The 13,062-nt window shown below is 41.7% G+C and overlaps 1 protein-coding gene across 1 annotated transcript; it reads left to right on the top strand.

Moving 5' to 3' along the window:
* The first annotated feature begins 4,511 nt into the window (after positions 1-4,511).
* LOC101892306 (toll-like receptor Tollo) lies at positions 4,512-12,054 on the top strand. The gene has a single exon (XM_005177132.4). It carries the CDS (start codon positions 5,183-5,185, stop codon positions 9,311-9,313), a length of 4,131 nt encoding a protein of 1,376 aa, XP_005177189.2. The 5' UTR covers positions 4,512-5,182; the 3' UTR covers positions 9,314-12,054.
* The last annotated feature ends 1,008 nt before the right edge of the window (positions 12,055-13,062 follow it).

Genomic DNA, 13,062 nt, shown 5'->3' with positions numbered 1-13,062 from the left:
GTAAACCCTTAAATGGATTTTATTCCATTGAAAAATGTGGCCAAAATCATTAAAATAACGAATATCGGGAGGTGCCGTTATATGGCACCTAACTCGAACTTGACCTGCCTGCAGACAAAAGACAGATCTGTGTAAAATTTAAGCTCCCTATCTCAATTCGTTTTGACTATAGCGTGATTGCAACATACGGAATCGTTTTAGAAGTTTACGCTGATCGAGAATATATATACTTTGTTGGGTCTGAAATTATTATTTCAATGAGTTACAAACGGAATGACGAACTTAATATACCCTCCATACTATGTATGATGGATGGTATAAAAAGCAAAGGCAAGCAAATCAGAGTAAAAAGGAAAAAACTTAAAGAAGTTAGAACACAATTTACCGTCAAATGAAAACCTCAAATGGATATGAAATTGCTAATTTATATGTTTGTATATCGTACACACACCACAACTTCATCTGCTTACATACATATGTACATTTCCGAAGATATGGTACCTCGTTCTGACGCATACATTTACAATATATCCGCATGCATTTCTGGAGCTTTGTGTCCACATATGTGGCGCATGTCTGTCTTGGCCCCAGTTGCTGGCAGACAATACGCTGGACGATTGCTTCTCTTTTTCTTGTTCGCCAAAGTCAAATCTTAATAGAAGCAAGTTTTAGCAGCAATTTAGATAGGCCGAGGTACGATTGCATTCATAATAATAAAAACAACATTAATTATACATTGTGTGCTTGCTGCAAGTGTCTGAGTGAGTGAGTGTATGCAGCTGATAAAAAACTGGCGATTAATGAAATGGAGCAGCGCGAAAACGGGGGAAACAAAGCAACAGCAACAGGAACACTGCAAATGCAATAATCCATCGAACATTGCAGCATTTTCCGTAGAAGAGAACAGAAGAGTGCGGAACACAAAATGAGATAACATGCAAGTGGGTCATATAACACATCAGGCTGGCATTCTATACCACACATCATTCACCACACACAGATTTCACGGAAAAACCACATCCATATCAGTGGCTGACTACCTACCACTCGCCGTTCCCCCACCCGATGCCAAGTGCATTTGGTAGCTACCGTTAACGATTTAAAGAAATTAATTATTTAAACAAAAGCACTTTTGTTTACAATTAATTCCTCGCAAAAGGTCTCCCGTTGCAATTGTCTGCCAGTCAGGCCATTTAATTTGCCAATGACAGTTTGTCCGTCACTCACATGCAATGCCAGGCAATTCCCAGGAATGTCAACAATAACAGCCCACAGACAATTGCATGACTCAAATTCTGCACTAGGATCTATCGATAAACAATCACCATCCCGTTCCCATTGCAATGCATGATGAGAAATTGAAGCATTGCAAAAATTCGTATTTCATTTTATGCCTAGGAATCATATTCGGCTGCATGATGGCGGCCAAATCAGGTTACAAAAGAAACTCCTCTATTGATCCAATCAGTCAGCCAATGTGGAAGTATTGTAATCAAATTTCTTTACTTCAAGGATTAGACAGGAAGAAAACAATGCCTTGGCAATGGGAAAATGCATAAATTGTGCAACCTGAGTTGCAGCGTAGTGACATGTGCAGCACATCCAGCAATGCAACTTCCTCTTTTCGTCCTTTTGACAATAAGTAATATTGAGAAACAAAAAAAGTAAATTTACTTTCCATTCCCAAGATGGATTAGCCAGATAAGAATAAAACAGCCGGGGCAACCACTCAAATCTAGGCTATTGCCAAAACAACAATTGATCGAAATCTTGCCATGCATTTTCACTATTCGAGCAGTGCATAACTAGCTCTTCCTGCTACTACCTGTTTCCCAAAGGACGATCCAAACACAAAACCAAAAACTATAACTACAAGAGAAATGTTTCAACTTGAGTGCACATTTTGGAATTCTGTTTCTGCAATTTATTTGCGTCTTTCATCTTCCACTGGGGGTATCGGGTATCAGTCGTCTTCGATACTGGAAACAAAACGAATCAACCAGTCAGTCAGCAAAAGCAAGCAAAGACTAGCTCCTCAGGTTCTCATTTCATAACATCACCTGTCGTTAAATGAATGCTTTCTGATAAAATAACATCAGCATGTTATGAAATGTGTCTGGTATTGCGAGCGAGTGCTGAGCACTCCGCACTTGAGGTCGACGTAACGCAATGCAATGTTACACAAAACGAAGTTCGTCTGTTTGTTTTGTTGTGTGTCTTCATACCACACCGTACACAGTGTTTGATATTGGCGGAATTCTTCAACAAATTTGCATGCATATTCTATTCTTGTTCTTCTTTTTTGTTGAAATTAGACTAAAAATATTTATTTCTATAAATAATACAGTTAAGTAAGATTAGAACTATATATGGAGAACATATATCGAAGAATGTTAGGACGTGTTCCCCCATTAACAGTGAAAATATCAAATTATAACCACTTTTGATATGATCTTCTTAAAACTTGGACATGATCTTCAGAGTATAAAATATATGTGGGGTTCTTGCACTCAAAACGTCAAAAGCGGGGAGATGCTATCTTGGGGCTACTCTCAATAATAAAGAGAAATATTAAAACTGTAGTTGATTGGATTGGAAATGGAGACTAAAGCATTCGAAATATCGAAAATCAGGAGATACCGTTTATGGAGGCTATACCTAACTTTGGACCAGTCCTGCTCAAGAACAAGATCCCGCTCACCAATCAATTTTTTTGTTCCAGGAAATCATCAACATTATATCCTATTACTCTACACTCTTAACTGTATCCATCAGCTGTGGAAACTCAACACACTGTGCCCTGTTATTGGTTGGCCAACAAACTATTTTTTGCTGGAAGAGGGGGAGAAGGAGGAGGACAGACAGCGGAGCATGGTCATAAAAACGCATTTATCGATGAAGCATAAAAGTAAACAAACCGTATAGAAATAACGTAAATTGCCAAAGAAAGCGTTTCGGCATGACGATGGAAGAAAAACGCTTAGATTTCAATATTGAGACAATAATAGTAATAATAATAACAAAATAATACACCGAATTGCATTTTTACCCCTCGAATGCAATCGAAGAGATTCTGGCTTCAACTGCATTTCTGTCAGTGTTCTCTTCGCTTCGTTGGGCATGAATAAAATTCCATTGTGAGGGTACCTATATTGAATTTGGGAAATCCAAAACGTTGAATGCAACGATGGCTGGTGGGAGAGTTGAGACTCTATCTCATGGATAGACGTAGACATTGTCTTCAAGATATTTTTCTCAAATTGTTTTGTTCATTGCATTGTTGTTTTTCTTGTTTTGGCCAAACACCCAGCCAGAGTGAGTGAGTTGCAAGCGAAGCAAAAATTCATTATTTTCAACTCAAAGAGCACAAATTGAACAAATTTACACTCAGGTTTGAGTAAAAGAGAAACGCTAGTTCTTAAAGAGAGGATTTAAGAGAATAGTTAACATAAGAAAACTCAAAACAAAACTGGTTTTATTTGTCTCTCCATCTATCTCTGAGCATAGCTCGGCTCTATTTGATCATTAAAATCTCTATATGGAGTAGTTGGCCAAAAAATTATGCTCGCATGGAATCAGAAACATATATAGCAGCGGTGCTCAAAACCGTGTTCTAGAACATGAAGAGAAAAAAGAAATAATTTAAGAGAAAATTAAAATTCTGTTTTTCTTTATATTTTACGGTTCTATTTAATTGTTTTTAAACACGAATATTTGCCAAAATAATTTATAAAGCAAATGGATAAAAAATATTTGTATAAATAATGACTTAACACTGTTTTGTTCTTGATTTAAATAAGCAAAGAGAAATTTGTCTGGAAAGAGATATTTCTTCTTGAGCACCGCTGATATATAGCATTAAGTTTTTCATGAGATCATACCAAAATATACACAGAACGAGTGTGTGAATATTTTTTTTTTGACAAAATGGAATTAAAATGAATAAAAAATCAAATAAAAATACCTCACTTCAATTCCAAAGATATTCTGGTCTCATAATTCTCCCACGATGTTTTCCATATTACCTTCGAAATTCTCTCAACTTCACATCTTCAATTTATTCTCCCAAAATTTATGTTATGTCAACACTCTCAGACAACGTCATAATGACACTCAAACTCACCAAACCGGTCTTGTTAGTGTCAATGGCTCGATGCACCAAAGGTTTCTTAGTTTTCTTATGCTTGCAATTGAATGTTGCCCAACCGATAAGCACACACACACGGCCAAAAATACACTTTTACCTTGCCTTTCTCTCCTACCACCAACCAACTCGCATACCCATGTACATTATATTCCTTGTATACGCCGCTCACACATCTGGCTGGCCAAACAAAAAACCCATCAAGTTCACTGAGTGCCCACAGAGAAACCACTCAATTCTCGTGTGTGACTGCATGCCATGGCGATGGTGGTGAGTGCTCTCTGCCGCTCACGATCTCCATGCAACACACAATGTGTGCCGAATTCATCGCACAATTCCTTAGAGGCCTGATGTGTTCAATTTGAGAAATCAGTTACTGAGAAGATTCCGAGTAGATCACACGTTCGTAAAGTTGTAACGGAAAACATTTTAAATTTTTTCTTTACCAAAAAAAAAAAAAAACATATTTTTTGTCTAATCGAAAAGAAAACAAAAAAAAAACGTTAAACACACAAAAATTACAAACAAGATCTACTCCAGTTACAAAGAAAGTAAAAAGTGTATTAAGCAAATATTTACAAAAGCAAAAGAAAAAAAAACAAACAACGACAGATTATTACCACAAAAATAAAAAAACGTTACGTTCGTTGCCTCACACATTTTGGATTACGGTTACGGGCTTCGTTCGCTCATCTTCAGCCAGAAAACAAAAAGAAAAATAATAAAGTCAAATAAAATCGCTATGGACGTTCACATTGCTATGTGAGGTTGAAAACAAAAAAGTAAATGAAGAATACGATAAAAGCAGTGCTTGAAGAATAAGTGAAGCAAAGAAAAATCTGTGAAATTTGATAATCAGTTTTCTCGAACAAATGGAAACACAAAAATGAAGAATTCCAAAGAACTAAAATCGTAATCAAAGTTAAGTGCAACCAACAAAAAATCGCCACTCATCTCATCGCAAACGTTGCTACACCGACACATCACGCCAGCATCATTCATCGCCACAACAGATACCCCCCACCAAATTGCGTTAAGATGGCTCTTATATCGAAAACCATCTTATCGGTGCTCATCTCATTCATCATTCCGGTACTCGGTGCTGCATTGAGCAAGACGGTCTTGTACCAGGCGCCCGACGAGTGTCGTTGGTCCGGGGCCAACGAAATCGACATTACCTTGGTGTGCCACTTGCGCACCATCAACTCGGAATTGGAAAACACAAACTTCAGTGTCATACAACCACAGAATACGATTCGGTTGCGACTCGAGTGCAACGATGCTCTGTTCTTCCAGAGCACCCTGAGTCCGGATAGTTTCCGATCGCTCGTGGAGTTGCGTGCTCTTACGATTGAGTACTGCAAACTCGGAAATCTAACCGACGGTTCGTTTCGGGGTCTGCAGGACTTGCGCAATCTGACCATTCGCACCCACAACGGCGATTGGTCGACAATGTCTCTGGACATATCGCCCACCAGCTTCAGTGAATTCCGCCAATTAGATCGTCTTGACCTGAGTCTCAACAATATTTGGCTGATTCCCGATGGCATGATCTGCCCCCTGAAAGTACTGAAGCACCTGAACATCTCCCACAACGAAATCCAAGATATAAGCAATTTTCACTTCAGTGCCTCGCTCAGCACACGCAAATCTCGCATTTGCGGTTCGTCCCTGAACAGCATCGATTTGAGTCACAATAAAATCGCAAATCTTCCATCGGCCATATTCTCCGGGTTGGGTCGTCTCGTCAACCTGAATTTGGCTCGCAATGGTATGAACTTTATTGCCGACCGTGCCTTCGAAGGACTTGTATCGCTGCAAGTCGTTGACTTGTCAGAGAATCGTCTGACTTCTCTGCCGCCAGAACTTTTCTCGGAGGCCGAGTTTGTCAAGGAGATCTACTTGAAGAATAACAGCATCAATGTCCTGGCCCCAGGATTGTTCAGTGAATTGTCTGACTTGCTCGTCTTGGACATGTCTGCCAACGAACTCAACTCTCAATGGGTGAACTCGGCCACCTTTGTCGGTCTCAAACGTCTTGTGTTGCTCGATCTGTCCGCCAATAAGATCAGCAAATTGGAGGCCAATCTCTTCCGCTCGCTGACAAGCCTACAAGTACTTAAGCTGGAGGAGAACTACATCGATCACATTCCCGATGGTGCTTTCACTGATTTGACCAACTTGCACACATTGATTTTGTCGAACAACCGCATTTCCACCATTGGGCCAAATACGTTCCGCGGCTTATATGGCATTCTGGTGCTCAGCTTGGATTACAATCGCATCTCGAAAATAGACACGCAAGCCTTGAAGAACTGCTCCAGCATACAGGACCTACATTTGAATGGCAACAAGCTGCAGACCATACCAGATGCTCTCTCCTATGTGCCATTGCTGAAAACACTCGATTTGGGTGAAAACTTGATCACGAGCATCGAAAACACCTCCATTACTGCCATGGAAAACCTGTACGGCCTGCGTCTCACCGAGAACGCCATCGACTACATCCGCCGTGGTGTGTTCGATCGCATGACTTCATTGCAAATATTAAATTTGTCTGGCAACAAAATCAAAGGCATCGAAGCCGGTGCCTTGCACCGCAACACTCAGCTGCAGGCCATTCGCTTGGATAGCAATCATTTGAAAAACATTGCGGGACTTTTCACCGACTTGCCAAATTTGGTTTGGCTTAACATTTCGGACAATCGCCTGGAGAAATTTGACTATTCGCACATTCCCACTGGTTTGCAGTGGCTGGATGTTCGCGCCAACCGCATTGCCCAATTGGGTAACTATTTTGAAATTGAGAACGAATTGAGTCTGACGACGTTCGATGCCAGCTCCAACTTGCTTAGCGAAATCACAGCCGGCTCCATACCGAACAGCATTGAGGTGTTGTATTTGAACGACAATCTCATTGGAAAAATCCAGCCATACACTTTCTTCAAGAAGCCAAACCTCACCAGGGTGGATCTGATTCGCAACAAACTGACAACCCTTGAGCCCAATGCCCTGCGCCTTTCTCCCATCCCCGAGGATCGCGACATCCCTGAGTTTTTCATCGGCCACAATCCCTTCCAGTGCGATTGCAATCTCGACTGGCTGCAAAAGGTGAACACGGAGACGCGCACGCAGCCCAAACTCATGGACTTAGATCAGATCTACTGCAAATTGTCCTACGCACGCGGCAAGACCCATGTTCCCCTCATTGAGGCCAAAACCAGCGACTTCTTGTGCAAATACGAAACCCACTGCTTCGCCCTGTGTCACTGCTGTGACTTCTATGCCTGCGATTGTAAAATGGAGTGCCCCGACCGTTGTTCCTGCTACCACGACCAGTCATGGACCTCAAACGTGGTTGACTGTTCGCGTTCCGGCTACGATCGTGAACTGCCATCACACATACCCATGGACTCCACACAGCTGTATTTGGATGGCAACAACTTCAAAGAATTGTCAAGTCATGCTTTCATTGGTCGCAAGCGCTTGAAGGTTTTGCATTTGAATCACTCGCGCATTGAGTTCGTCCACAACCGCACATTCTACGGCCTGTTGGAGCTGGAAGTGCTGCAGCTGAACCATAACAATTTGCGCCACCTGAATGGAAACGAATTCCAAGGTCTTGACAACTTGCAAGAACTTTATCTACAACACAACTCGATTGCCAGCATCGATTCGCTGACATTTACGCATCTCTACCATTTGAAAATCTTGCGTCTAGATCACAATCTGATCACTGAGTTTGCTGTGTGGAACTTCTTGCCTCCGTACCTCAATGAGCTGCGCCTAACTGGTAATCCCTGGTCATGCAATTGTGGCTTCGTGGACAAGTTCCGTGACTACATCAACCGCCACGAAGCTGTTCTAGAGAAGCCAAAGTTGCGCTGCTCCGCCTTAGCTGGCTCCAACGGCACCGTGGGTATCAACACAACAGCGCTCACGCAACAACCAATCGAACAGTTTGCCCTTTACCTCAGCCCGGAAGTTCTGAAAGATACCACCATTCGCTATTTGGTTTGCGGCGGTGTCCAGCAGCAGCAGTTGCTGGGAGTCAATGGCGCCGCCGACATCAATGATAACATCATCAACGGCAACATGACCTCCACCAAAATGATTCTGTCACAGCCACCCATGCATGACTACGTGCCGATTCTTGTGGCCATACTGACCGGATTTGTGTTTGTGATCATCTGCACCATGTTGGTGTTCATCTTCAGACAGGAAATGCGAGTTTGGTGTCATTCGCGCTTTGGTGTTCGCCTCTTCTACAACGGCAACAAAGATATGGACAAGAATGAACGGGAAAAGCTCTTCGATGCCTTCATTTCGTACAGCTCCAAGGACGAAGCTTTTGTGACGGAGGAGTTGGCTCCACTGCTGGAACAGGGTGAGACCCGCTACAAGCTGTGCCTGCAAAGTCGTGATTTCCCCGTTGGTGGTTACATGTCGGATGCAATTGTTCAGGCTATCGATACATCGCGAAGAACGATCATGATTTTGTCGGAGAATTTCATCAAATCGGAATGGTGCCGCTTTGAGTTCAAGTCTGCCCATCAGTCGGTGCTGCGCGACAGAAGAAGACGTTTGATTGTCATTGTCCTAGGAGAGGTTCCCCAAAAAGACCTCGATCCCGATCTACGCTTGTATCTGAAGACAAACACCTTCCTGCAATGGGGCGACAAGCTGTTCTGGGAAAAATTGAGATTCGCCCTGCCCGATGTACCCAATAATCAGCGGCGGCCTCATGGTGTTGGCGGCCACTGCACAGGTGTCGGTGTCCATATGCCCATGGCCCCACATCATCATCATATGCAAACTCATCACCTGCATCACATGCATCCCCAAGCCCAACTGCAGCAACACCACCTGCAACATGCCAGTTTCCGTTCGCAGATGCACCACAACATCAATGGCAGCAGGCAGAATCACAATCGAAACACCCCCCAACCACCACAACAATCGACAGTCTTGATGGGTCCTCCTTGCCAGAATATGCCGCCACAGCAGCAACAGCCGTTACCTCTGCCACCCAGCGCCGGTGGTCAAAGCAGTATCCAACATCAGAGTCTACCACTACCGCCCTGTCCCAGTCCACGTAGTGCCACAACGCAGTCTTCAATAGGAGGTGCCTCCACGAATTCCGGAAGATCTGTAGCGGTGCATATTTAACTTAAGGGTACTACTACATCGAATAGGTACGAGTGTAAGTGTGATGGGCCAGAGCAGATAGAAAATAGATGAAGAATAAGAAGAAGCAAAAGAATGATCGACCATTTTGCCAAATTTCCAAACGAAGTTGGGGTTTTGTTAGCTATGCCGTGACATTGATCTTTTCCAGTCATCACTGCCACCGCTATTCATTTCCCCATTCTCCCAGCCGTTAGTAAGTTCGTTCGGTCGGGCCCTACATTCTGTTCGTCCGCCCCAGTCAATCATTTTAAATGACCATTTTGAATTTGTATCTCTGCCTCGTTAAAACAAGAGGTTTTTATTTCACGTTTTTTTATGATTTTCCTCTTGAGGTGAGTTATTCGAGTTTGCTACGAAGAAAACGAACGAAAGAAAACACGTTAATGGGGAACGGAAAACCTATTACAATAACAGGCTGATAAACTTGAGACCACGAGTGACGGTCGGTCGGTCGGGGAGAGACTGACTGACAGGAAGAGAAAGACAAACGTGCATCAAGGTACAAACAAGCTACAAAATTATGGAGGTAATGAAGGAGATGGCCAAATAATATGCCAAGCCAGGATGGGCGGAAGAGGAGGGGAGGATGACAGCGAAAACGACAACCATAAAGAACCTTTTGGCACAATGGTAATGCCAACAACAAGCGTAGCAAACGAGCCAAGATGCAAATGAGCTGCTGCTCCTGCCGCTGCTGCTGCTGCTGATATTGCCAAAGACGGTGCAGTCCGTTGCCTTTTTGCCACAATTGACACGGCATGCATTTTGCATTTTGGTGTGCTTGTTGCGCTTTGCGGTGAAATTATTGAGCTCGAAACGCGTTTGTTTGTTGCCTCTTTAACGGCGACGGTGACGTTTACTTGAGTTTTCGTCTTCGCCTTGGTCGTTGTTTTCGTTGTTTCCTTTTCCACCTTGTAATGATTCAGAAAATTGATGTTGCATGCTACGATGGCAGGCAACTGCAACAACAACAAAATGTTCGGCTCACAATGTAGTCTGAGTGAGTAGGTGACGGACGGGTGGGGAGAAGTAGAGTGGGGCCGTGAGGACGGGTTAAGCAAAACAAAAACCGGCAAACAATCCTCAGACATGTTTTGCACATCACACTCCACTACCAAACACACATCACTCGGTCAGACCAACCAACCAACCTACCAACAGACTGAACGACCGACCGAACAACTGATCAACTCAAGCAGGCAACATAACATGCAAACTATCGAACGCCAGACAGAGTCTGCAACTCCAGCAAAAACCTGACGTTTTTCGTCTTGGCGGTCACTAAACGACAGTCGACGGACATTGTTGAATTTGTGCTCCCCATAGGAAACGGGCGGCCGGGCGGGCAGTAGGGTTTGTCTGCAACGACGACGACGACGGAAAACAAATGGAAATGAAAGAGAAAAAATGAGGACAGCAATGCAGCATTTCGGTTTTTACGGCATCGTACAACCAAAACTATTCGAATGTGGCAGCAACAACAGCAACCAAAATAGATTTCCTTGCCTTTCTTTCTGTCTGTCGTTGAGGCTGAATTCTCTACGCCAACAAAAACAAATTGCTACATGTGTTGCACAGCCCAACCGGGTGTATTGCACTTCTAGACGCCGGGAGAAAGGCCAACGACAGAAATTGCAAATGCTTTCTAAACGTTTTCCTTTTTTTCTCCTTCATTTCGTTGGGCCAAACATGAAATGGGTGATTTGTTTTTTTGAGTTCTTTTTCGTTTCGTTTTTTGGCAGAGTGAGTGGTCATCTTTTTTACTTCGACTTTGAAACAAATCGAATTGAAGACATTCCAAGAATCTTAAAAGGGGTCATTGTAAATAGGTAGGAGACACACACACACACTCTCACACAACCATACATAGCCAGTCAGATTGCCAACCAGCCAGCTAACAAGTGAGCAAGACTAACTAATTAAGATGTTGAACAAATTATTGTTGTTTTTCAAAATCAATGAAAAAATGTGATATAAATGTTAAATTTAAGTTAGAGCCCTAAACTAAATCTAGAGAATTAAGTCCATACCACATAACGTTAATTGTATTTTCCTAATCACTGCTGTATATTGTAAATGGAGACACCACCACTACTACTAACACTTAGCCAGCTAGATTAAGTGCAGCCTATCAGCCAGTCAGTAGAGAATTTGCGAATATTTGTAAATAGAATCGAAAGGTACTTAAATCTGCTCCATACAACAGCACCTCCGATTGAAACTGAACAAACAGCCAGCCATATATATTTTTTATTTAATTTATGATTCTCGAATCGAATACCACTGAAATAACGACTCGAATGCGATTTTGTGCATCCCATTCTCTCTCTCTTTCTCTCAAAACCGAGTATTTTATTCAAATGTATTTTATGTGTTATAAATAGTGACTGATTATATGTATAAGCTAGTTTTGTAAATATTTGTATATTTCGAGCCAACAACTATCCCACCCTCCCCGTTCTCTGTCAATCCCCTGAAAATAGCTTGTAAAATATTGTATTAATTTATTGTGTGTATTATTTGTTTTATTTGTACTTTTTCCTAAGCGAGTCTAGCAATTAAGTAGAATTAATTAATTTTTTTTATACTCAGTAAGTTTTAAAAGAACCATAGTCGTATGCGATGTGAAGAAGCGAACGAATATCTTATTGAAAACAAACAACAAAAGACAATAAAATAAAAAAATATAAAAACAAATATTTAAAAATATTAAAACAAAACACTTGCATTTTCCATTTTCATTTTCCACTGTTGCAAGGGACTCTGGGGGTCCTGGAGGGACAGGCTGGCATTGTTGTCAACCGGTGATTAATGTCCGGCTGGAATTTTCCCATCTCTGGCCATGACTAATTTGGGTTGGGTTGCACCTATTTTACCTCATCTGGTCTATTCTAGGAAAACAAGATCGACGCCCATCTTCTGTTAACCAAGATAGATGATTAAGCAGACAACCGACCTTGTCTAATTTCGTTGTAGTACAGGTTGTCCAATTCACACTAGACACCTGTACTTGGTCTCCACGACAGTCAGGTAGCCGGTTAAACAAACAAAAAGGAAAAGATGATGATGATGACGATGATGGGTATGTATTTGTAACAACTGCAAATGCCATAAATTTCATCTGTCTCTGACAGTTTTCTCTGTAACAAGATTACGATCAAGGTTAATTTCTTTTTATCGATACTGACTTTCTGCCAGCCAGCCAGCTAGCTGTGCAAGAAATAATGAGCGGTTTGTCTTTTGTAATTGATAACAAACGTACATCTAAGTTTGACAACTTTCCTTTAATCCATGGCCTACAAATCATTTCGATACTTTTTTTTCCAAGCGATTGTTTGTGACAGGTACCAACTAGTATTCTGTGTGCCATTCTGTCATAGTTGCTATGGCAAAAAATACAAAAATGTTGGATTCTTATCTGAGAGAGCAATTTTGTAGTTGGTAATTTGTGTAATTTTTTTTGAGGATGGAAGGTAAAGATAAGATTTTCAATTGGATTAAATAATTTGTTTTATTAAAAAATTAATGATTGATTATATTGGGCGCCACAATCTGTAAGATTGGAGTATGATTAGGGTAAACAAGTTCAATTCAACAGGATCACACAGGAGGCGATTTCAGAACTTATTCTTCTCTTGCTGTTAAAACATATAACACTTCAATAGTTTTTTGTAAAAGTGGAAAAAGGTATTATATACAGGGTGAGATAAAAAAAACTGCAATTAACT

Source organism: Musca domestica, unplaced genomic scaffold (genome assembly GCF_030504385.1).
Source record: "Musca domestica strain aabys unplaced genomic scaffold, Musca_domestica.polishedcontigs.V.1.1 172, whole genome shotgun sequence".
Lineage (NCBI taxonomy): Eukaryota > Metazoa > Arthropoda > Insecta > Diptera > Muscidae > Musca > Musca domestica.
The sequence above is the reverse complement of the archived record's forward strand: the minus strand, read 5'-3'. Positions and strand labels throughout refer to the sequence as shown.